This window comes from Dipteris shenzhenensis, chromosome 12 (genome assembly GCF_047967505.1).
Source record: "Dipteris shenzhenensis isolate YYH24624 ecotype China chromosome 12, Dip_SZ_1.0, whole genome shotgun sequence".
NCBI lineage: Eukaryota > Viridiplantae > Streptophyta > Polypodiopsida > Gleicheniales > Dipteridaceae > Dipteris > Dipteris shenzhenensis.
The window spans coordinates 10,092,078-10,117,176 of record NC_141607.1 but is presented as its reverse complement, the minus strand read 5'-3'; the positions used below and the strand labels follow the sequence as shown (position 1 = coordinate 10,117,176).

At 44.4% G+C, this 25,099-nt stretch overlaps 2 protein-coding genes across 4 annotated transcripts in view; one reads left to right on the top strand and one right to left on the bottom strand.

Annotated features, from left to right (window-relative positions):
• The window catches only part of LOC147895793 (uncharacterized), an 88,736-nt gene that overhangs the window by 54,450 nt on the left and 9,187 nt on the right, over positions 1-25,099 (top strand). The gene's annotated exons all lie outside the window — the stretch shown is intronic.
• LOC147895794 (uncharacterized) lies at positions 256-1,644 on the bottom strand. The gene is made up of 3 exons (XM_087382779.1): positions 1,370-1,644; positions 670-900; positions 256-499 (listed from the first exon to the last, which is right to left on the bottom strand). The coding sequence occupies exons 1-3, from the start codon at positions 1,642-1,644 to the stop codon at positions 256-258; spliced, it is 750 nt and encodes a 249-aa protein (XP_087238905.1).

Below are 25,099 nucleotides of genomic sequence, written 5' to 3'. Positions count from 1 at the left end.
ACTATCTGCATCTTCATCTGTGGATTCTGTGCCATCGGAACTCTCTTCCTCCTCTACCCTTGCTACCATCTTCTCAAAGGAATCACTACTATGACCACTAGTAGCAAGGGTACGACCACGATCTCGTCGGCGTCTATAACAGCGTGGTGAAGATGAAGTGCCAATGCTTGCAATCAAGGGTGGTGCACTAGTAGATGCTTGTGCAATAACCCTTGATTGCGAACGTGTGACACGTCGAAAGCGTGCCTCATCCTCTCAAAGGAAATCATATGCTATATCCTCATCGCTGCGCCTTTGGATGAATGATATATTAATATTCTCCCCTCGAGCCAAGCCTTGCTCAAGCTTTCTTAGAACTTCAGGATCAACCTCTTTCACCTTCCAATGTAACACTTCAGCCCCTTCAGCCCCACTGGTACTTTCTTTGTCTTTGAACCGCTCCAAGAGACGAAGGTTGGCATTTACATAGACCAACCTATCAAGCTGTGATGTGCTCAATCTGTAACATGATACATGATTACATCACATAAAACGTAAATATTTTGAACTAAAACAAGATTGAAAATGCATCTAGAATCTAGATTCTAAGTAGTCATGATTCGTAAAATTGGAGAAGACTCAAGACTCAAGAAATGCATCCAACCATTCATAACTTATAAGTTGGATTACCTATTTCTTTTCTTAGTATGGATGTCCGCACATATGCTCCATATGCGCTCAGCTGATCCACTAGTACAATCCTGTGATAAAACTCGAAGAGCTAATCTTTGCAAAGTGGGAGTAAGTCGCCCATTTATCTCCCACCATGATACATCAAATTTCCTTTGCTCTAGACTCATAGCCACATCTCGCCTGAATTGGCTATGGTCATGAACATAGAGGACAGACTCTCTTTCAATCGTATAAGTTGAGTCATGGACATTGCTTTAGTGTTAGATAGGAATTAGGATAATGATTCATGAAGTAGACTTTAAAGGCATGCATGCCAGAGTCAAAAGAGGTTGCAAGTAAAAGCTAATTGATCGTACAATATACTAGAGTCTAGAATTAAGAATCAAGATACTTAGAAGTTAGTACTCACATTCCTTGCTCTTCAGAGGGGATAACTGTATCCACATAGGATGTCCATCCATTCATAAGAACAATATCGGACCAATGACTTTCCTGCTTGTACAATGGATGCACCATGTAGGAAACAATATGGATTGGTTTATGAAACCAGTTCCATCTTTTTGTCCATATGGCACGAAGATCATCCACCCTGTAAATTGCAATATATTAAATTTCAATACTATGTATAAATAAACATTCTCTAAATTCTATGTAGTAGCTCATGAGTCATGATAGAATCACTAAAGAGTTTGCATACCTATGACTTGAGAGAGATCTACAATTGAGCATACTCTCTTTAAGCTTTTGCATGTAGTGATAAAGATGACTCATTGTACTTCCCTCATGGTCAAATAATCTTAAAATGAAGTACAAAGGTGCAATGGCAGCCTTTATGGCTGCAGCTTCTTCCCAAAACATACTGTCCAAGATGTATGAAGTGATTGTACATGCCTCTGCTTTGCGGCTTCCTCTCCAAGCTTCCCACTCTTCACTACAAACGAGACGCCTAAGCGCATCTTTCGTTTGTGTCATCCTACAAGTTTAGGACAAGTTAAGAATCAAAATTTGAATACATAAGTATTAAGAATTAAAAATTGAAATTAACTCTCAATTGGCTAGCTAAAAAAGGAAGTTGACTTACCTTTGAAGAACAAGAAAGAGATAGCCAAATCTTGTCTTAGATGGCTTCACAAGATCATACTTGCATACTGCTCTGAAAAGAGCTAATGCAATGCTCTTTCTTGTTATGAACTTGATGATTTGGCTTGCTTTATTAAGAGTAGATTGCACCCAATCCAACTTGGCAATGTCCTTCATCATCAAGTCCATCGAGTGAGAAGCACATGGAGTCCAAACAATGCTTTTATAATCTCTCTCAACCAATTCTCCCATCTTGGCACAATTGGAGCCATTGTCAGTAATAATTTGGACCACATTTTGTGGCCCAACCTCCTCAATGGCATTTTTAATGTGTCCATAAATCCATTCCCCAGTGATACTCAAGCCAGGGGTGGAGGCATCAACTACACGAAGTAATGTAGTGCCAGCACAAGATGAGACCAAGATATTTATCATGTGGCGCCGCGGCTGGCCACATTGCCAAGTCAAAAAAATTAAGATCCATAAGTAAATCATACATTTGTTGTTAATACTAAAATCAGCCACCACAAATCTTACCAAAGACTCAAGAGTCAAGAGTGAAGGGTTGTACTTATAACTTACAGTGTCACTCCATCCATCTGACACGATGCTACAACCATATCGCTCCCAACAAGCTCTCAAACCCACAAGCTCCTCTTGAATCTGCCTCACTTGGTTTGTCAAGTGTGTAGTTCTCAAGGACTCACAATTTGCTGGTTGTAGACCTGTAGCTCCTGCTGCGGCTGCTGCCACAAGTGCACGATGGAACTTTTGGTATGCTGGACATCGAGCTATGTTGAAAGCAAGGTTGCATTGATAGAAGAAACGATGCTCAGCTATTTGAGCCTCTTGCTTCAACTTTGGAGCAAAGCTAGCATCAAGGGTGATTTGGCGCCTTGGCAGGTCTCTTCCCCTCTTTCTTGTTGTTGCAGCCTTGAGATGAATATGGGAGGATGTTGGGATCCTCTTATGACCCACAGCAACACTAACAAAGCTTGATGAATGTGGAGAAGCCACAACATTCGAGGGAGCTTCATCTGCATTGACATTGGGTAAAGACTCACCAATGTTAGAAGACTCCGGGGTGATATGAACTTGGGAAGAAGCCCCAGTATTACTTTGAGAAGACACTTGAACTGAGGTTCTTGTTGAAGTAGAGGCCCCTCTTTTCAGCGCTTCACTTTCCTTGGCTTCTTGCACCTTCCCATCAATTATCTCCGAAGGCAAAGGTAGAAGGAGCAATGACCGGACCTCTTCAAACTTTGATGGCAATCCACCATGGGCCAAAAAAATACCTTCTGGAACATGAGTGCAGCCATGTGTTCCTTGAGCTCTCTCCCAAATGTAATGTGCCTTCACCCGGTTTGATGCTCCTCGAATTGTTTCCCCACAATACTTGCAAACCACACATTTTGTGCCAGAAGTACCATATTTGCTAATGAGAACTGAATCTTGCCAAACATCACGCTGAGTGGGAGACTTGCGAGGAGGCATGATGGAGAAGGCCTTGAAATTTGGGAAGAAACAGAGAATTGGGGCAAATTGGGCTGTTGCTCCTTGATCCAGGTGCTGCTCCTTGAGCAGAACCAAAAAACAACAGCAACAAAGGGGATGGTGGGCAGGACTGTCGATGGCAGCAGGCTGCAGGCCCTAGGCGTGGACGGTCACCGGTGGGAGTCGAATCTCGATTGCAGCCTGTAGATCGTTGATGGCGTCAAAGCGTGGGAGTCGATTGCAGGCCTTGTGTTAGTGGTAGCTAGCAGCAGCTAGCTTGAGCCTTGCAAGCAGCCTGCAAGTCAAAGGAGCAGCGGCAGTGCTGGGCTGCAGGTCAACGGAGCAGTAGCCTGCAGGTCAACGCCGAACGGAGCAGCGTCACGAGCCACAAGCTCACGTGAGCGCTCACCGTAGGTAGCATAGGGAGCAGAAGCGGGCTGCGGACTAGCAACAAAATCAGGCGGGAGGATCGCAATCGATTCGCGAAGGGCAGAAACAAAAAAACGGGCAAAATCGCCATTTTGAGATTTGGGCGAAACACGCGTTTCGTATTGTTTCGAAACGTTTCGGACGAAACGTTTCGTCCTGTTTCGACAGGACGAAACACGTTTTCATGTGACTATGCTCCAGCTACCTTCTTGAGGATTCCGGACTTGCTACAGCACCTAGAGCAGTCCTCACACTCACAATTGCTCTTTTCTTGGCTCATTTCTGCCTTTCGGGGCATTTACTTGCTGGTTTTCCATTAGGGTTTGCATTATGGAACCTCCGAGGTCATCCACCAGCAGCTGGACACATTTATGCAAGCATTTCTCAAGCTGCCGATCCATTTCAGAGCTCTAGACCAGCCTCTTCATTTGCTGGTTATCCATTTCAGCTTGCTGGCTTTGCTACTTCATTAATACTATGGAGCCTCGTCCTCGTGGTGAAGGCACATCAGCACCACTCTCAGCTAGGGATGAGCAGAATGACCAAGCAATGGCGCTTATTGGTGTGAGGCTGGCTAACAATCTCCTTCATCATCTTGACCCCACTACTTCAGCCAAGGCGACACTGGACAAGCTTGAGAATATTTACGTCACATCTACTGGACCTGAGGAGCAAGCTCCATCTGCTATATTGCATGATCTATCCCTCTTTGAGGTGGTAGATGATGCTTAGCTCTATGTGTGTTTTTATGTTGAGTCAAATAAAGGTTCTTAGCCTTGAGTTGTCCCTCTAAATTGAATGTATTTGGTGGTACTCTTCCCTGGGTTGTCCCTGAAAAATGAACGTTTTGTTTTAATTTGGTTTGATGGTATTGACAGTTCAGAGTAAGGGGGGGTGACGAGTGATGGTTTGCCCTTGCCGGTCGCAAGCTGATTGAGAAGTCACTATTGTATGGGAGGTGTTGGATAGTTGGACTTGCTCTTTGCAGTATTGCGGTGGAGGGGGGATCGGTCTGCTCTTTGCGTGTTGGGTCTCACACTCTTTGCTTTGAAGGGGGGTGTTGGAGATATCATAGCTGTGTTAGTACTAGGAGATCTAGAACTAGTTTGTGTGCGAGTCATGTGTGAGTGCCACGTGTCACTATGGGACTTATCGCATATGCACTTGGTGCAAGTGTGTGAGTGTGTAGCCTATATAAGGCTTGTACTTCACTTGTCACGTCATACTTGATGAATGAATGAAAGCCTTCATGGATTCTACATTTGTGTACTACTTCTTCACTCCCTAGCCTCTCTCTCTCTCTCTCTCTCTCTCTCTCTCTCTCTCTCACTCACGCCATGTTTCTAACAAATTGACAGGTATAGTTTCAATGATATGAGACCTCAAAGAAGGCCATAAAATCGTAGAAACCAGTAAATGATATGTGGCATTTGATACATGGCATACGTGACACGTTGCATGAGTGAGACATTAGTCACGCGGCATGATTGACATGTGGCATGGGATAGGAAAGGGCTGCCTATGCTGCTTGCCCATCATGCAACTTCACATACATCGGGCAAATCTGTAATTTCTGATAGAACTAAGGTTTAGATGAGCAAACCTCTCATGCCACAGCTTAGTGTTCTTCACATCGGCTCGAGCACTGAAAGCTGAGAGTTCGTAGATGTTGTTGCGCCGTGTACCTTTACCAACGACCTTCCCTTGAAGATCCAAAATCTGTGCGCCATTCTTATGGAATTGAACTTTGAGGTCCCGATCCATGCTGACTTGAGAGCAATCGTACCTTTTCCTTTTGCTGGACATTTTGCATCATTGCCGACTGCTACCAGGATGTCATTCCCTACCGGCTGTAGAGAGGTATACCAATCCTTCCGACATGGGACAACCGCATGACATGAGTGACACGTGGCACAGGATGATGACATGGTAAGAATGACACGTGGATTGGAAAGCCATAAGGCACATGACAAGATTGTCTAGCATCTGACACATGCCACTCCCACGTCCTATCATATCACCACTCTCATTGATATGTGTGTAGGGCTCCTTGGCACATGGCTAGGACTAAGCCTCTTTTCGTCCAGCATGCTAAACAAGGCCAGCCCAGCCCCTACATGCTGTATAGGGAAAAACCTGCCCCACTTTTGGAGGGCGGAATCAGTCTGCATAGTTTACAGCCAACTCTTGGCTCAGTTGCAACTCAGTCAGCAGTTGCAATTGCGTAAGAAGACTCGTGAAGAGAAGAACTAAACTAAGAAAGTCCTGAGCTAGGGGAAAGAAAAAAGCTAAAATAATTAACTAAATATTAGTTAGCTAAACAAAGTTAATGATATGCTAATCAAGCTAATTGAGACCTAGTCTAGTTAACTATATCAAGCTAATTGAGACCTAATTGTGTGTGTGTGTGTGTGAGAGAGAGAGAGAGAGAGAGAGAGAGAGAGAGAGAGAGAGAGGTTTTATTCCTATTTTTCCTTTTCTTTTCTTTCTTAATTTGTACGTTTATTTTTGCTTAGTGACCTTCTTCCTTTCTTCTTTGTTTCTTGTTCTCTTTCCTTTTTATTTTATTTTATCTTTAATCTTTTATCTGTTATATTTTGTTAGAAACATGGTGTGAGGGAGAGAGAGAGAGATAGGCTAGGGAGTGAAGAAGTGATACTCAAATGAAGACATAATGAAGGCTTTCATTCATTCATCAAGTGTCTCAAGATAAGTGAAATACAAGCCTTATATAGGCTACTCACTCACACACTAGCACCTAGTGCATATGGGATAAGTCCCATGATGACACGTGAAGAAGGAGACATCTGAGCAGATTTAGGGTTAGGGCTAGGGTGATGTGGCAGCTATGGAAAGTGGCTGTGATACCATGTTAGAAACATGATGTGAGGGAGAGAGAGAGATAGGCTAGGGAGTGAAGAAGTGATACTCAAATGAAGACATAATGAAGGCTTTCATTCATTCATCAAGTGTCTCAAGATAAGTGAAGTACAATTTGTTATTTTTTGGGTTGTATTTTAGTAAGCACTGGGTTTGCCCAAGGGTCTTTAGAAACCCAGTATAGCTGCTTATGCTTGGGTACTGATGACGACATAAGCTTTGCTTTGCTTGCTAAGTATGTCTACCTTTTGTTTTTAAATTTTGCTAGCTCCTTTTTCCTCTTTTTTCATTTTTCTCTTTTATTTTAAGTGTAAAAAATTGGGACTTTAGAACAAAAATCTGAATTTTTACAATTGGATATATTCTAGTCTTACAAAGGGGTGTGTGTGTGTGTGTGTGTATATGTATGTATGTATGTATGTATGTATGTACGCAAACTACTTTTAAAAAACTAGTGTCATGATCTCTCTATCCATGTGCACAATTGATTAAAAGACAGAAAACCTAGGCTTTCAAAGCCTATAACTTGAGCAAAAATACTAGAATTAGGCTAAATTTTTAACCATTCAGTAGAGGGTTCTATCCAATTGCAGAAAACTCTCAAAAGGATAGGTGGTTTGGGAATCACTATAGGTTAGGCTATGTGATCTCTCTCTGCGTCGTCGTTAATCAAGTATCGCTACTCAACACTCCAAAGCTCAGCCCTAACTGACTTAAGTAGTTAGGACTAGCTGGTGGATGCATAAACCTTGGGGATACGCGAAGTTACTGAGTCTATATAGCATGTTGCACCCTGATCAAGCACCCTGATCAAGTCGAGGGTGATTGTGTAATAGGATGAAAATTCTGTAAATAGGCGAAAGACTTGTAATTTCAGTGAGTGAAATCCATTGAATCCGCTTGCTTCCAAGCATCCCATCATCTATGGTGATTAGTGGAGCACTATACAAAGTGTTAGTTATGGCTTTTCTCACAAAAGGTCCCACCATTATGGCAATGACTATATAATTGAGATGTCTTTAAATATCCAATGATTAGTCAATTGGATTTGCTGAAGAAGATGGCATGCACATGCTTGAAGTCTTGTAACTAGAACTCACGCAAATGATTAATGGCATGTGCACAATAATAATAAATAATAAATCTGAAGAAAGATTTATGAATATCCATGGAATTATGAAAGGCTGTTATAGGATCCTCGTAAATGTTACACATTAGATAACTTCTACATTAGCTTTCATAGAGATACTTGCCATATAAGCAACACTTGTTTGTGCCATGTCCTTAAACCTTAATCTCTCACATACACACTCCATGTATAATTGTTCTTTTTGTCCCCTTGACAACTCATTTGAACGCATGTGAAAGTTAAGTTTATCTTATTTTATTATCTAAACATAAATCTCATCTTATGGAGGATGATTTATCTTTAATATGCCAAGCACGAGAGACACATGGAGTCAATAGGTGAGCCACACTTGGGGAGACACTCATTAGGACGAGGGATGAGAACGTAGTAGCAGAGCTGGATGAGCTCCTTTGTTCAAAGGTTGAGATCGTTAACGTGGGATGCAAAAGAGAATAGCAGGTGAATTAAAAGCTTGAGTAGCTTTATTGAGGTTGGCTATGGGGTTCTCAAAAGTTTTGGATTGCGGGTAAGGGTTTCTTCCTAGTAGAGTTGGAACCCCAATGAGAGTGCATGATCGACTTGCCGGTGGGGGGACTACAAATCAGAGGTTGGGTGGTCTATACTAAAAATTTCACCCTCTTCTTCTCCTAAAAGACCGAGCTATGCGCAAGCTTTCCACAATGTCACATTCTCAAACTTTCCACTTTTCAAAGAGGTACGGACTCGGGAGGTTTAAATATAAGGCATGTGCATGGAAACAAATCTATCATATGATCTACATCTCTACTTGGGATTAAACTCTATCACAATTCATAAGAAAATACCTAATCAAAGCTAGAAAAAAGTTCTTTCACAACTAAAGTCTTTTCAATATTAAGACAAGAAATATCAAGAGTAAGGTCACATCTATATACTTAGTAGTCATCTGCGTAAATGGTGCCCAAGCTGCATTGAATTGTTTAATATCACACAATTCATGAGAAAATACCTAATAAAAGTCAGACAAAAGTTCTTTCACAACATAAGAGTTATCAAGAGTAAGGTCACATTTATATACTTAATAGTCATATGTTTAAATGGTGCCCAAGTTGCATTGAATCGTTTAAGGAAGTCATATGTGTAAATGGTGCCGGAGCTGCATTGACTTGTACTTGTAGTTGTCTTTTAATCCTCTTATGAAGACTCGAATCGTTTTTTCTTTGTGATATTTTGAAGCTTAAAGAAAGCCTCTTGACAATTGGCTATGTATTTATTCAAGGGGAGTTTACCCCTAATATGTCTATTGCAAGCTTTCCATGCCTTTTCTAATTCATTTTAGAAAGAAATAGGTTCTCCTACCACTTACAACCTCTATTACCTAAAGATAGAATGACATACCCTCGAGAAGTTCCCTTGGTTTGCACCTTTGATAGTGGGCGCTCTCTCTCTGCAAATGATGAGATATCCTTGCTAAAATTCCAGCAAAAGTTTGTGATTGCTTCTGTAGACAAATGCTCATATAATTTTGTCTTGACTTGTAAGAAGTTATGTTTGCAATCTTTGCTAGGAGAGGTAACTGTGCAGCAAAAAGGTGAACCCTAGTTGTTCTATACTTCAAAAGGATTTGATTTTGAAACATCAAAACTTTTGTAAGTCTTTTGGGTTCATTTTGCAACCCAAGTCTTCCTTATCTTTGTCCTAGATTCATTGTTGCAGTGGCTTGTAAGACTTCTCCAACTTTTGTCTCAACGTGGTCGAGTAATTGCTTCAACAATCCATGAAATTTGGAGAAACCTTTTGCGATTTCAGTAGATTTAAGTAGGATTTTGAATGATTCGGTGGAGTTATACTAGTCATAAAGTTTTTGGACTTCTCTTGGAGCGTAGAAGAGAAGTGTACTCCAATCTTGCTTGAAACATTTGATTTGCTACTATTGGAAGATCAGAGAAAAGCTTGTTTCATAATTATAAATATGAAAAAGATAGATGCAAACTTTTAAGATTTTGGAATCAGCCTTGCATTTTGTCTCTTGTTGGATGAAATTCTAAAAAGCAAGACCTTGATTTGAGAAAGAATGGGTGAAGATGTCCTTTTTGAGTTAAAATTTGGTCTTGAGTGTTTGTTCATAACTCTATGACTCTTTATTCCAATTTCCAACAAAGGATTGCATTTGGATGGGCACTAATGTAGCAAACTTCTATCTCATGAATTTAAGTTTGTGCAGGGATTGATCTCTTATGAGACATGTCCAACCGTTCTTCATAAACTTAGTTAGGTTAGGAGATTCATAGATAACTTGTTTGTCCTAGACATTCCACATTTTAAAGATTTTTTGTACAAAGATTCGAATTCTTTTATGGAGGAATTTATCCTCAAGGGTTTTGCAAATTAATTTGTACAGCTATTGGAAGCTATTGTAGTTTCTTGGATTTTAGCATGACTCAATATTCTTTATCTTTGGTAATCGATATATCTATGATAAACAACCATCACTTGAGTATGCTATGTTGAATATCATATGAATGCGTCACACTAACTTTAACATCTTTGATATGCTAAATAGCTTCCCAATTCTATAGGGTCTCTCGCCTTGCACAAGTAAGAATGCCTTTATTTTAAAAAAGGGGAAGGGGCAGATTAGAGAAAAGGGGTAGAATGCGTGGAAGGGAGAGAGAGGAGGGGGGAAGAAGGAAGGAGATGGGGTAGAATGCGTGGAAGGGAGAGAGAGGAGGGGGAAGAAGGAAGGAGATTGGTGGAGAGAGAGAGAGAGAGAGAGAGAGAGAGAGCGAGAAGGAGGAGGAAGGAGGGAGTGTAGGATAGGATTAGATGTCACCTCAAAAAGTCTACATGAGTGGTGGTTGTGAGCTTCTATAGTCCCTCCACATTTCCTTGTAACTCCCTTTAGAGTACTCTAATGTAGCCCCTTTTTCCCTCTTCATTACAGCCATCCCTTCCCATAGAATTTTGCCCTCAAAATTACGTGGTCCGGATGTGACACAAGGACGCTGAGACAGCAAAGTGATGCCGATCGGCCCGGTAAAAGATAGGGGGTGGCAACTCTAGAAGAATGTGCACATGCTGGCCTACATGTGGTTTCAGCAAAGACGCATGAACACATTGTGGATCTTGGAGGTACTTGGTAGCTCCAATTGATACGCTACATTCCCAATCTTGCAGATGATCCTATAAGGGCCATAATATCGATGAGCAGGGTAATCGGCCTCCATTGCCAAATGTCTGACCTGTCGCCCCCCTTCGGAAGCAGGCATATCCAGCCTCTGCTCAAGGAGTGTGGGAGTGATCCTGAGTCGAAGATCTCATGGAAGGCTAGTCTTAAAGGGCTGGATATATGCTCCCAGAAGCACCGAAAAAAGGTCCGGGTTAGGCCCTCCTCGCCAGGAAACTTCTGGGTTGGTAGGGCCTGAAGAGCCTCCCACAACTCCTCGTCCGTGAAAGGAGCCTCTAACTATTTGGTAAGGCCGTGCGAAACTACTAAGGGGACTTGCTCCTAAACTGCCTCTTTGGCCAGAATGGTGGTAGGCGATACCTCCTGACTGAAAAAGTTGGCTGTAGTCAACTTAAGGATCTCGTGCGGGTCCGTGCACATGTGTCCTTGTGGGTCTTGAAGGCGTTGAAGCTGGCCCGGGAAGAATGGAATGAGAAATCTACTTTGCGAACCTCCAAATCCTGTAGCTCCAAGCATGCACACTCTAGGCGATCCCTAAGCCACTGGGAACCCGGATCGTGCACGATAGATGCAAGGTCTCTGTGAAGGGCTCTCCTCCGCTCTTGAAGAGCCGCTCTCTATCTAAGGGCCTGACTCTCCTGACTGTTGTGCTGAATCCTCTCAGCCACTCAAGCCGCCCAACCCTCCTCGGGTCTGCTCTCAGGTTGTCTCCAGAGATCTGCTATCAACTGTTGAACATCCGCCTCTTGGAAGATAACATCTAAAATACGAACCCCTTTTTGGGTGAGTCTGCGACGGGGCTGCTCTAAGTGCAGTACCGTTGGAGAATGGTCGAACACAGTGGTGCCTGCTAAAATGCTAGTGGAGCCACCATGTAGTAAAGCCCAATCCTCGATGTAGAATCTATCCAGGCGCTCCAGTAGTCCATACTGTCTCCGCTGGCCAAAGGAGAAGCGTAGGCTGCCCGGGGACCTAGAAAACTCAGGCTCTCGCTAGGGGTCCTTGCCATGGATCACAAAGATGAACTGCTCCCAAGTACTTTCCTCCCCTGCTGGCATCTCTGCAAAAGAGGCTCCTCCCTGCTTATCCTCCAGGAACTCAAGATTATTGAAGTCCCCTCCAATAATCCGTGAGTCGACCTATGGGAGGCAATCCATGAGTTGTCGCTAGAAAGCTGGGTGGTGTTGTTTTCAAGCGGGTGCGTACACGCTCAAGACACCAATTTGAGTCTCTCCTACTTGAAGGCCCATCCACACTACGCTGCTTGGAATGAGCTCTCACCCTGCGCAAAATGTTTGGGGCTACTGCCTGGGATGCTGAGATGTGGACCCCACCGCTCCTGTTCATTGTTGGGGACCAAACCTCTGGGCCCCTCCTAGGGAAAAGATGGTGATGATGTGTGATGTCCGTTGTGAAAAACATCTGCTCCTGAATCAAGATAAAGTCAATTGTTCCACCTACTAGAGCCGGCGCAGTTCTTGAGAGAGAATTAGGTATTACGGCTGACTGCGCGCACGGTCATGAAGGCCATGCACATTCTAGCTCACTACGGTCAAACTCATGGGGAAGGGGCGGCAGTGAACAAGACTCGCTTGTGCGTGGGAGCCTGCTCTAAGAAACCTGACTTCAGCGACTTCGCCGGAGGTTTGGAGGGAGAGTAAGCTGTGTTCGTGCGCCGACAGACCAGAGTCGCCACTGGCTCGATCCCTACCCCGCGTGCCCAGTAGTGCATGAAGGAGACATCTACGCCGAAGAAATCAGCGCACTGCTGAAGGGTCCAATAGTGAGGCTATGAGAGAACCGTTTCCGTTGGTAGGCGGATCACTACTACTTGACCCTGGCTTCGCAGGAGAGAAGCCAAGCTGAAAGTATGCAAAACCTCCATGAGTGAGCCAAAGGTCCATACCCTGAGGTCCCATCCACTCATCCATCATCTGGTATATCTGATGCTCCATCATCGCGTCAAAGAGCTCCGGTGTCCACTTCTCCACCCCTATGGAGGCAAAATGGATGATCCGAACCGGGTGGGTGCACGATCCTACCGCATTGATGCCCCCTTTACGGGGCTATAGGACCAGAATGGTGAACTCCAAGGGCATGTGGTAAGAATCCGAAATCTCCAAATAGTTCCAAGGTCCCAATTGCCATAACTCTCGCGATAACGGCCTCCCAGCACGCATGCAAAGGCCCTTGGACTCATTGACATGACCCCACTCCCCGGGACTGTGGGAAGAGGAAGCTGAGTCCTGGCTGCCTGGGGCGTTGACCTACTGCTGAGGAGAGGTCAACGGAGGAGTCTTTGCCTTGCTCATGCTCGCGGAAGCGAGGTCAGCTACAGCCCCTGGCGAGGTGTTCGAGGAAGAGGCTGCAACTAATGGAGAGGCAGGGGAGGGAGCTGGAGGGGAAGGGCAGATAGTGAGGGTAATCACCGAGGAAGGAGCTGGCCGAGGCAGCGTGGGAGGGGAATGCACGGGAGGGGGCTCCGAAGAGGAGGTTGGCGGGTCCACGGGAGGGGGAGAAGAAGGCTTTGTGGAGTCTGCTAGAGGCTGTGGGCATTGGTGCTGTTGGAGTCTCTGGCATCGGCTCTGGCTGCAGTGGGGGGTTCTGCCGGTGGATGAGGAGTCTCTCCTCCGGAAGGACCTGAGGGATGCCCGGAGGTTGCTGTTTCCCTCTTCGGATCACGTGATACTTGTGCACCTCCAATCGGTCCATGGGAGGAGGAGAAGAAGGCTGTGTGGAGTATCCTAGAGGCTGTGGGAGTCTTTGGCATCGGCTCTGGACTGTAGTGGGGGGTTGTGCAATGGATGAGGAGTCTCTCCTCCGGAAGGGCCTAAGGGATGCCCTGAGGTCGTTGTCTCCCTCTCCGGATCATGTGATACTTGTGGACCTCCAATTGGATCTCCCTGTGACTGTGTAGCTGTCTGTGCTTGCCTCTTACGGTTGGCAAGATGTTGTTGATTCTTTTTGTCCCACTTGCTCCTCTTCCTCGCCCCACCTTAGTCCATCTACCCTCTGAAGGTTCTACCCAAGGGGTTTGCGACTCTGGCTGCTGTCTCTGAGACTCCTGCTGCGTCCGCCTGGGTGGCCTTCGAGTCCCCTCCCCTCTCACGACACTATGCTGTCCCTGTTCCTTCTGGGGGGAGGGATGAGTCTGGTGCTGGCCTCGTGTGCAATCACGAGCTAGGTGCCCCATCTGCCTACACCTCAAACACTGGCTTGGTAAGCTTGAAACCTCCAGATGCTGATGAAGAGTACCCCCCTCCCAAAGTCTCCAAGGAGGGTATCTGGGCTCTCTACCACGAGTCTAAGTCGAGGAACCCCATCATCTATCACCACTTCTGCTGTATTCCCTCGGGAGTCCCAGGAAGCAAAGTGTCATTGGGAAGCGAGGAACATGGTGTGTCGAGTCCATGTCCTCCACCGTGAAGCCATGATACCAAGGGATGAGGTAAACCAAATGGGGTCCCAAGAGGATAGGGTTACATTCCACGAGAGTCACAGCGGTATCCAGGGAGCCTAGCTGGAGGAGGAAAACACCGTATTGGTACATAGTGACCTCCTGAATGTGGTCACAGTCTAGTGGCAGGCTGGCCTGGATCCAATCCCGAATCTGCCTCCTCGAGGAAGTGAGGCCCGCTATCTTGCCTATAACAGCCCTGTCCTGTAAGAGATTCACTGCCTGCTATGCCTGTTGCTTATCCGCTGGTGACAGAAGAACTTTCACAGGTGGGGGAGTCGAGGGTGCTGCCATAGAGCCCCTCTGGCCAGACCAAAGGTCGAACGCCAAGGTCCCAGTTGAAGGAGAGGGAGTGAGTGAGAGCAAGAGGGAGTGAGAGGGTAGGAAGCTTGGAAGCTGAAGACGTAGTTGCAATAGAATAGAATGAAAGAGTATAACACAAAGTGAGAAGGATAAGGTTTTGTCCTAGTGACAAAACCTTAGTAGTCACTAACCATAGTTAGTGAACTAACTGCAGTTAGGGGGAAAAACCTCTAAAGGAGGGAAAAGTGCCCCTAACTAGCTTATTATATTACATTGGTCACTGCTGAATTATATCTATAATTCTAACACCCCCCTGCAGTGCCAATGTCATGTACAAGGCTGATCAATCACCAAACGAATATAAGTTCAGGGCATTGCGAAATGCCTCAAACTTCTCACGTGGTAGCGCTTTGGTGAAAATATCTGCAACGTTGTCATGTGTGGACACAAAGATCATACTGATCTCTCCTGCATGCAACTTCTCTCTGACGTAGTGATAGTGAACCTCAATGTGCTTCGTGCGAGCATGAAACACTAGATTCTTTGCCACTGCAATGGCACTCTGACTATTAGTGAGAATTGGAGAAGGACCCTCCAAAGACAGATGAAGATCAGCAAATAAACGTCTCAGCCAGACACATTCAACTGTTGCTGTGAAAGCTGCCCTGTACTCAGCTTCACATGATGAGGTAGCCACTGTAGATTGTTTCTTGCTCAGCCATGAAATGCAAGATTTTCCCAAAAAGAAACAATTGCCACTAGTGGACTGCCTAGTGTCATAATCACCAGCCCAATCTGAATCACTGTAGGCATGCATCTGCAAGTCACCCCCCCTGGGAAATAGTAAGCCAAAAGACTTGGTGCCCTGCAAATAACGGAAGATACGCTTAACTGCTTGCCAATGCATAGTTTTGGGGCTGTGCATGTACCTGCTCACCTGAGATACTGCAAACTGAATATCAGGCCTGGTATTGCAGAGATATATGAGGCATCCAACAGCTTGACTGTAAAGTGTGGCATCAACTGATTCTCCTGCATCATGCATTGTGAGTTTCAGCCCCGGTTCCATAGGAGTGGAGATGGGCTTACACTCTTGCATGTTAAATCTGTCCAAGAGTTTCTGAACATACTTGGACTGAGACATAACAGTGCCACGTCTCTCATGAGAGAACTGGATCCCCAAATAAAAGTGAAGCAGCCCCAAATCTGACATGTCAAAGTTGGTCTGCAAATCAGCTTTGAAATCTGAAATTTTTTCCTCATTGGACCCTGTGAGCAGTAAGTCATCAACATAAAGAAGGATGACTAAGATTTCCCCCCCATCCATCTTGATGTAGAGGGTGCTCTCAGTAGGACTATTGTGCAGCCCCTTGCTGGTCAAAAAGGCATGTATCTTGGCATACCATGCACGAGGGGCCTGTTTCAGCCCATATAAAGCTTTATTAAGCTTGCAGACTTGAAGTGCATTTGCTGTAATTTCAAAACCCGGAGGTGGTTTGACATACACCTCTTCCAGCAAGTCCCCATTTAAGAAGGCTGTTTTTATGTCCAACTGATGAACATTCCACTCAAAATGTGCAGCCATTGCAATTACTGATCGGATGGTGGTCATCCGGGATGTAGGAGCAAAAGTCTCCTCATAATCTATGCCCTTTTTCTGAGCATAGCCTTTAGCAACCAGCCTGGCTTTATATCTGTCAATGGAGCCATCTGGCTTCCGTTTGACTTTAAACACCCATCGTGTGCCAATAGCATGTTTACCCTGTGGCAAGTCCACAACATCCCAAGTCTGATTTTTTGCAATGGACTGCAACTCATCGTGCATGGCATTCATCCAATGCACATTACCTTTTGCTTCTTCAAATGTGGCAGGCTCCTCCTCATCAAGGAGAGTACCTGCATATGCTGATTCCACTGAATTAGCACCTTCCATGTGCCTTGCTGCACTGCGAGTCCTGCCAGGTAACGGAGCATCAAGTTTACTCTCCCGGAGAGTGTGTAACAGCCAGTTTGGGACTGTTTTTGCTGCATGTATGTCTGCAATTTCTTGCTGCACCACTTGTTCCACTGCCTGTGGAGGAGGCAAGACATCCTGTGGCGGAACTGAAGCATTTGAAGGTTGCTGTAAATTCTGATTTGGATCAGAAAAATCAGCAGGGGAACCCAAAGCAATGGGTAGCAACCCTTGAAAGACATCTTCTGAAGATGAAGGCATTTGAAAATCAGCCTGAGTGTGAGCTGAATTTTCAGAAAATATCACATCTCTACTTACAATGATTTTGCGTGTAGCAGGATTGTAGAGACGATACCCCTTGCTTTCTGCACTGTATCCAACAAATATGCATTTGATGGCTTTATCTGACAATTTGTGCCTAAATTCAACTGGCACATGTGCATAGGCAAGGCATCCAAAGACTCGGAAGTGATCCACTGAAGGCTTCCTGTCATTCCAGACCTCAAAAGGAGTTTTTGTTTTTAAAGCCTTAGTGGGAGCCCTGTTCAAAATGTAATTGGCACACATCAAACCCTCTAACCAGAATTTATGAGGCATGTGTTTGCTTTTCAGCATACATCTGTCCATCTCCATGAGGGTTCTATTTTTCCTCTCAGCTTTGCCATTTTGCTGAGGGGTCAGCCTGACTGTGAGCTGATGCACAATACCCTTTTGTTTGAGGAAAGCATCAAATTCTGCAGATAGGTATTCCCCACCTCTATCCGTGCGTAATGTCTGTATCTTGAGCCCGGTTTCATTTTCAACCATGGCTGAAAAATGTTTAAACACTGTGAACACTTCAGATTTCTTTTTCAGCCCATAAACCCAAGTAAAATTGGAGTAGTCATCAATAAATGTGACAAAGTAGAGATGACCACCCAATGACGGAGTCCTCATGGGACCACAGACATCACTGTGTATAAGCTGCAATTTGCGAACAGCTTTAACTGAACCATCCTTCTTGAAGGGAAATCTATGCATTTTACCTAAAATGCACCCTTCACAGGCATGTGGAGGAGGTATCTCAAGAGGTGGCAATGCATCAACCATTGAAAATTTCTGAAGTGTCATTAAGCTGTTGTAATGCATGTGGCCATATCTGGCATGCCATAATTCTGCATTTTGCATGGCAACTGTAGGGGTAGAAATTGCCAAAGCATGAGCTGCTCTTTTCTCAAAAATATCAAGCTGAAAAAGCCCACGCAGCAGAGTACCAGATAACATTAAGGCATAGTTAGCTTCCCTGTCTCGGACAGCACATTTGTCATCCTCAAAGATGACCTGAAATCCCCCTCTGTTAAGAGTGGACACTGAAAGGAGATTTTTGGTTATGCCAGGCACATATAAGACATCAGAAAGTCTGAAAATTGAGCCATCAATTGCAGTGAGCTCAACTTCTCCTGTGCCACGTACTGAATATGAGGAGTTGTTGGCACAAGTGACTTTCTTACCAACAGGAGGTGGATGCAAGGAAGTAAAAAGACACTTCCTCGAAGTGATGTGCTTGGATGCACCGCTGTCAAAATACCATGTGTTCAGTGTTTCATTAACACTGAAAGCAGATGCATCTGTAGAAGAGTCAAAGCTGCAAGTCAAAAATGCATATGTATCATCACTGCAAGAGGCTGTACTATCCCGAGCATCTGGAACAGCCAACCTAGAATCAGAAATGCAAGATAAAAAGGCATAATCTTGACTAACAAAGTTGGCTGCAGCATCCCCACTGTCAGATGCACAAGGGGCTGAATCTGAAACAGCCATTCCTGAGCTGTTTTTCTTTTCTTTTGCAATCCTTTTCCTGCATTTTGCTATGTGATGACTTGGCTTTTTGCAGTAGTGACAAAAACCCTTCTTTTTGGGCTTGCTTGCATCACTTTTAGCCTTTTGTGAAGGCTGTCCTGACCCACTGGAAGGCTGATTTGCTGTTGTCTTTGCGTGTCCCTTTGTTTTTGATTTAAATTTTGAGAGCATGGCTTGTTCACCTGCACGTGAAGCCAAATTTTTCCTGGTCTGCTCTTCCTGAAGCAGAAGTCCTATCAACTCATGAAAAGAGAGAGGATTTGCACCCCCCCTCAATGATAAATTCAGCGAAGTGTGAAAGCTGAGATAAGACTCAGGAAGAGAATTCAGAGTGGTTGTTATCATCTCTGAATCAGGAATAATTTCATCTATGTTTAACAACTGCTCTCCGAGATCCTGTAGCTTTGTGAGGTGGACTGACATGGAGTCACCCTCCTCCATATGTGTATTGCTCAACTCTCTTTTTAAGAAAGATACTCTGGCATCATTCCGTGCTGCATACATGCTTTCCAAAATATCCCACGCTGCCCTGGAGGTCTTACACGACCGGATATGCGGAATGATTGATCTTTTCACTGAAAGAGAGATGCATGACAAGGCTAAGGCATCTCGTGAATCCCATCTCTTCTGTTCTGGAGTATTGACTGTAGCTGCACCAACAACTTGTCCTGTAGCTGCACCCTGTGCACGACCTCTTCCACCTCCTTGCTGAGGAGGGGTAGCAGGTGCAATATCTGCTGGTCGGATTTCATCCCCATTGACATAATCCCATAAATTGCGAGAAATCAGAATATTACGTACCATGAAACTCTAGAGGGAGTAGTTGGTACCATCCAATTTGTCTTCCTGTGAAAGACCACCGAACTGGAACTCATTTTGATTTTGATGGGCCATATCTGAGAAAGAGATTGAAGCAGATACTAAGCTGAATTCCCTTACTGGGAATAAAATGCACAACTCCCAAAAACACAGCCAAGCACAGGCTGTATATGCAACTTAGATTTGTGTACTTGAGCTGTCAGAAATCTGTCCAAGCATCAAACACTCTCCAAAATCTGCCAAAAGTGTTCCAAACACTCCAAGAAAGGCAGTATGTACTGAATACTCCAAAAAATGCTCTCCCAACACAAAAGCCCCAATTTGTGGCTAGAAATTGCAGCCAGAAAGGGGTAACAATGCTAAAAGCCCCAAATACTGAGTCCAAAACTGCTTGCAAAACTCCCAAATGATCTTTCAACTGCCAAATTACATCCAAACTGCAAAAGCCCCAAATTTCTGCAAGAAATTGCACCTGAAAGGGGCAAATCAACTAAAAGCCCCAAATTTCTGCAATTCTCTGCAAAAACTGCAAAAGCCCCAAATGTGCTCCCAGAATGTAGGCCAAACAATGGCTGTCTGCACAATTTGTCTGTCAAAAAAACACCTGCTGGTTCTTTTCGAAACAAAGCAGCTACCTGTTGTACTGAAGCGGATTCAGTACAGACAGTGTGAATAGTACGGAAATGCCGTACAGTTTGTATGGCACTGTACGGCTGGCACTGTACGACGACAGGTACGGATACAGTTGCGATGTACGGCGGTCGATGTACGGACACCTCTTCCGAAGTGTACGGCGCTGGTACGAATCTGTACGGCAACACTGTACGGATCTGAATGGCTGTCGTCGTACGGATCTGAATGGCGAAACGGTACGGTGAGCAGGTATGTACGGCCGACGATGAGAAGAACTGTACGGCCACGTGCGTCAGGATGCCGTACAGTCGTACGGACTGTATGGACAGATTGGAGCGGGCTGGAGCTGGAGGCAAGGCGCTGGTACTAAAAGGAGCAGAGGGCTCAAAGGCCTAGAACCTGCTCTGATACCAAATGAAGGAGAGGGAGTGAGTGAGAGCAAGAGGGAGTGAGAGGGTAGGAAGCTTGGAAGCTGAAGACGTAGTTGCAATAGAATAGAATGAAAGAGTATAACACAAAGTGAGAAGGATAAGGTTTTGTCCTAGTGACAAAACCTTAGTAGTCACTAACCATAGTTAGTGAACTAACTGCAGTTAGGGGGAAAAACCTCTAAAGGAGGGAAAAGTGCCCCTAACTAGCTTATTATATTACATTGGTCACTGCTGAATTATATCTATAATTCTAACACCAGTAACTAGCTTTAAGCCATAAACTGCACCATCCGCAAAAGGCGGGAAAATAAGGTGAAGAGAAAGAAGCAAAAGGTGCCCACGAGAGGAAGGCCACCAAGAAACCGGCCTAGCCACGAAGTAAAACAACCCTGAAGTAGGCTCTAGAGCTTGAAGAGAAAAGTGAACTGCACAAGGGAGAATGCCGGCCCCTAGACCATGAGTTGCCTACACGAGCGGGATGGTGCCTCCCTTGGTCAAAGAAGATGCGGCTTGGAGTCAAAGTGCACCAAAGGGAGGCCGGGATGACCCACAAAGGCTGTGGGTGTGCTGCCTGCTCGAGATCAGCTTCACATCGACCCGAATAGCGAAGGAAAAGCGTGCTGAACACGGGGCTCCGGGCTCGAGAAAGTTTGCAATGCAGCAGCCTTACTGTAAACAACAGCAGCAAGTTTGATGAAGATCCTTGTCTTGAACAGTGTATGATGAAGGCTGTGGCTGACCCGCGACGGGCTGGTAAAGCCTTGATGCTTCACGCCTAGCTGCGAGCAGGGGATCACAGCTGGAGCCTTGAACCGAGGGCTAGAGCTGGAGCTGGCGACCACCAGGTAGAGGCAGTGTTTACATGTCTTCTTCTTGGCTTGGGCATCTTGCATATTCTTCTTAGCCAATTGTAGCAAAACCTCCATCCTCTCCAAGTCATGTTGTACTTGCTGGTTTTTCAGAACCATGTCTACAATTGAGGAAGACATTTCCACTTTGCACCCATACATTGCCTCGAATGGGTTCCTTCCAATGAGAGATGCTTAGTATTGTTGTGGCTGAAATTCAACAATTGCAAGCCACTTATCCCATCACCTCTAGGTGTCATGACAGAAAATGCCTCAGATATTCCTTCACCCATTTGTTAGACAATGGAATGGACAAGCCAACAATGGAATACATCAAATATTCTTTCCCATGACCAATGAACTGCCAAGCAACTTGGGATGCTGACTAATGGGTATTATAGGGTATGAAATGACGGAAAATGCATCTCCACCATTACATAGATGTTGTCTCTCCTCTATTTGTAGAAGGCAATCCTGTGATGAAATCCGTCGCTATGTGTGTCCATTTGCCCTCTAGAATGGGTAATGGCTGCAACAAACGAGCTGGTAATTTGCTGTGCACTTTATTATGTTGGCATAGCAAACATTGAGTAACATGCTTGACTGCATCTCTCCACCGACCTTCCCAAAAGAAATGCCTTACCCTCTCATACGTCTTTGTGACACGTTTATGTCTTGCTCCATAAGGGAAGAATGCATTTCTCTAAACACCAGCTGCCTATATTGTGGATTTGGAACCCAGTAAATTTATCTCAAAACCACAACAATCCATTATGCAATTTAAAGTTTGGATGATAGTGGCCTGTGGGCTCCCGCAATTTTGGAAAGATGGTGTCTTTTCTTGAACGCCATGTATCCAATCATGATAGATGGTAAAAACTGCAGACAACGTGCAAGCCCACATCCTAGACAAGGCATTTGCAACCACATTTTTCTTTCCCCTTCTTGTACTCAATGTCAAAATCATGGGACTGCACTGAAGCCAACCATCTCTTTTGCTTGGCTGACAAGTTTGGCTGTGTGAGGAAAAATCTAAGTGTCCTATGATTAGTTTTGACCTTGATTTTGCTCCCATATAGGTAGTGATGCGACTTTTTGAAGGCATTGATGAAATTATGGACCGAGCTCTCCTATCACCTAGCTAAGACTTTAACTGAACCTAACTAAACATGAATCTAACTAAACAAAGCAAACATGGCTACTCTAAGGTGGGTGAAGTCTAAGTGTGCACATGAGTGTTGCTCAAGTCAATTAGGTTCCAAGATAGATTAGCTTGGACTCATAAAAAGAATCTTGAGACAAGTGCACAAGGCTGATATATTTTGATTGATAGTGACCTCTCCTTTTATAGGAGAAAAGGTACAGACCACTTTGGGCCACACTTCTTTATGGGATGCCCTTTTGCCACATGGCATGCTACTCATCTACTCCCCAATACTACACCCACTAGTGCACTTTGGCACCACATATTTCAACACCCCCCCTTGGTGCCAACACGGCTACTGCAAGGTGTGAGGTTTACATTTTCATCACTCTACCTACCCTTCCCTTTGTGTCCAGGCACTTTGACTTACTGCTGCTTTGGCATTCACCTTGAGTGCATCATCGGCCTCAGAGGGTGATTTACAACACTTTTTGTAGAATGATAGGGGTGAATACAATAGCTTTTAAAAAAGCTTTTCTGCATTGACTGCATCTTCTTTGACTTCAGTGTAGTTGGCTTGATTCTTTTTGTGGTAGCATTGCTCTTCTTCATGGCCGATCTTTCCACAATATCCACATTCAATTTTAGGCTTGTGTTTGTTGCGACATTCATTCTTTGTGTGTCCGAGCTTTCCACAGTGAAAGCATCTGGGTAGTGGTCGTGAGTTGCCTTTCCCTCCTTTGACATAGAGCAGTTGTGCAGTAGATGGTGAATTGTTGTCTTTCTTTTTTGATTCATGCTCAAGAAGTGCCGCCTCTATTTCACTGAGACTCTTATCAACATTTTTCAAAGTGGATACAAGAGAGTCATATGGAGCTTTGTCGACACTGTTAAGTAAGACTGCTGCTGCTTCATCTTCTTCAACTCTTTTCTTTACTCCTGCAAGTTGTTGCTTTAGTGCCTTGAATTTGTTGATATGATCTGTCATTGTGTCTGATACATTTTTTTCGAGTCGATAAAATTGCATCAAGAGATTCATTTTGGAACTTTTTGTTTCACTTCCAAAAATGTTGTTCAGTTGTTCCCATGCTAGTTTGGCATTTTTAATCCCCGCAATGTAGTGAATAACTTCATCTCCTAAGCCTTGAGCAATTATGCCGAGTGCCTTATGGTTATTCAACGTGCTTGGTACAATTTCATCGTCTTCATTTGGCTCAATGAGTTCCCATAGTCCCTTTCGCATTAGTGTGTACATAGCTTTCATTTGCCATGTAAAGAAGCCATCCCCATTAAACTTTGCGATGCTAGTGTCTAAATGCTCCATGTTTGAGAGGGGTCTTACCAATTTATATGGCAGTGTCTAGCCTCTTTTACAATGTGAGAAGTACTTCACTAAAAAAAACAATTGATTCGATAAAATTCAATTTTTGAATGTTTCTTTGAAAGTTGCAAGTGGATATTGAAGATCATTCACACTAATACTCAAGGTCTAAGGTTTATGAACCTTAGGGTAAAGAAAGGAGAAAAGAAAAGAATGAGCTGTGCCTGTTATTCCGCCGCGCGTCGTCTCTATTTCGGTGGTTCTTCACGCACTTGCTACACAGGCTGTTCTTCATTCCAGGCTTCCTCTTCACTACTGCTTCCTATTTGTAGCTGTTATGCACTTCGTTGATCTGCAGCACGTCGTGTTGCTGTCCTGACTTTCATCGCTTTCCACGGTCAAGCAATGCCCTTTATCTTCATCAGATGTGTATCGGTTTGGCTCGGCAGATGTATTTGAATGTATGAGCGAATTTCTGGGTGTCTTATCATCAAGCAACCTTGCATCAATGCATTCCCTACCTTTACCTTTGCTGCAGCCTATGTGAGATAGAGAATAGGCAGCTTGTTGGTTGTCACAGTGGCGTAGGATGGCAGCAGCGACAGATAGGAAGGGATGGCAGTAGCGACAGATGGTAGCAGTAGCGTAGCTCGAACGTATGTTGAGGCTCGCACGATGGTTTATTGATAGCTTCCTTTCTCAAGTCTCTGGAGCCCTCCTTGTAGAGAACTTTCTTACACAAGAATGCTTGCTTTCATCGATCCTCCACAAGCTCCAAAAAATGGTTGCTCAAAAAACGACAGCTGAAGGCTTAAAATCTCAACATGAGTTGGATAGGTTTTGCTACAAACAATTTAAGAGAACTCGATGGAGGATGCTCAAAGAAAAGAAGGATATCTTGCCATGACCTTCTAACCTACTCAGTTAAGTTGAACCTAATCTATGAGAGCTAAACTTGGCTCTGATACCATGATGAAATTATGGACCGAGCTCTCCTATCACCTAGCTAAGACTTTAACTGAACCTAACTAAACATGAATCTAACTAAACAAAGCAAACATGGCTACTCTAAGGTGGGTGAAGTCTAAGTGTGCACATGAGTGTTGCTCAAGTCAATTAGGTTCCAAGATAGATTAGCTTGGACTCATAAAAAGAATCTTGAGACAAGTGCACAAGGCTGATATATTTTGATTGATAGTGACCTCTCCTTTTATAGGAGAAAAGGTACAGACCACTTTGGGCCACACTTCTTTATGGGATGCCCTTTTGCCACATGGCATGCTACTCATCTACTCCCCAATACTACACCCACTAGTGCACTTTGGCACCACATATTTCAACAGGCATGTAGGATGATCAACATTTTCTGATCATAAAGATGGTAGTTGACATCTTTAGCATCAAATTTTCTGCTTTCAAAAGCTAATTACACCATGCTGTTCCCATAGAACTTCCCCCAAGCTTTTCCTAGCATCTGCCTCCACAATGAATGTTCGTGAG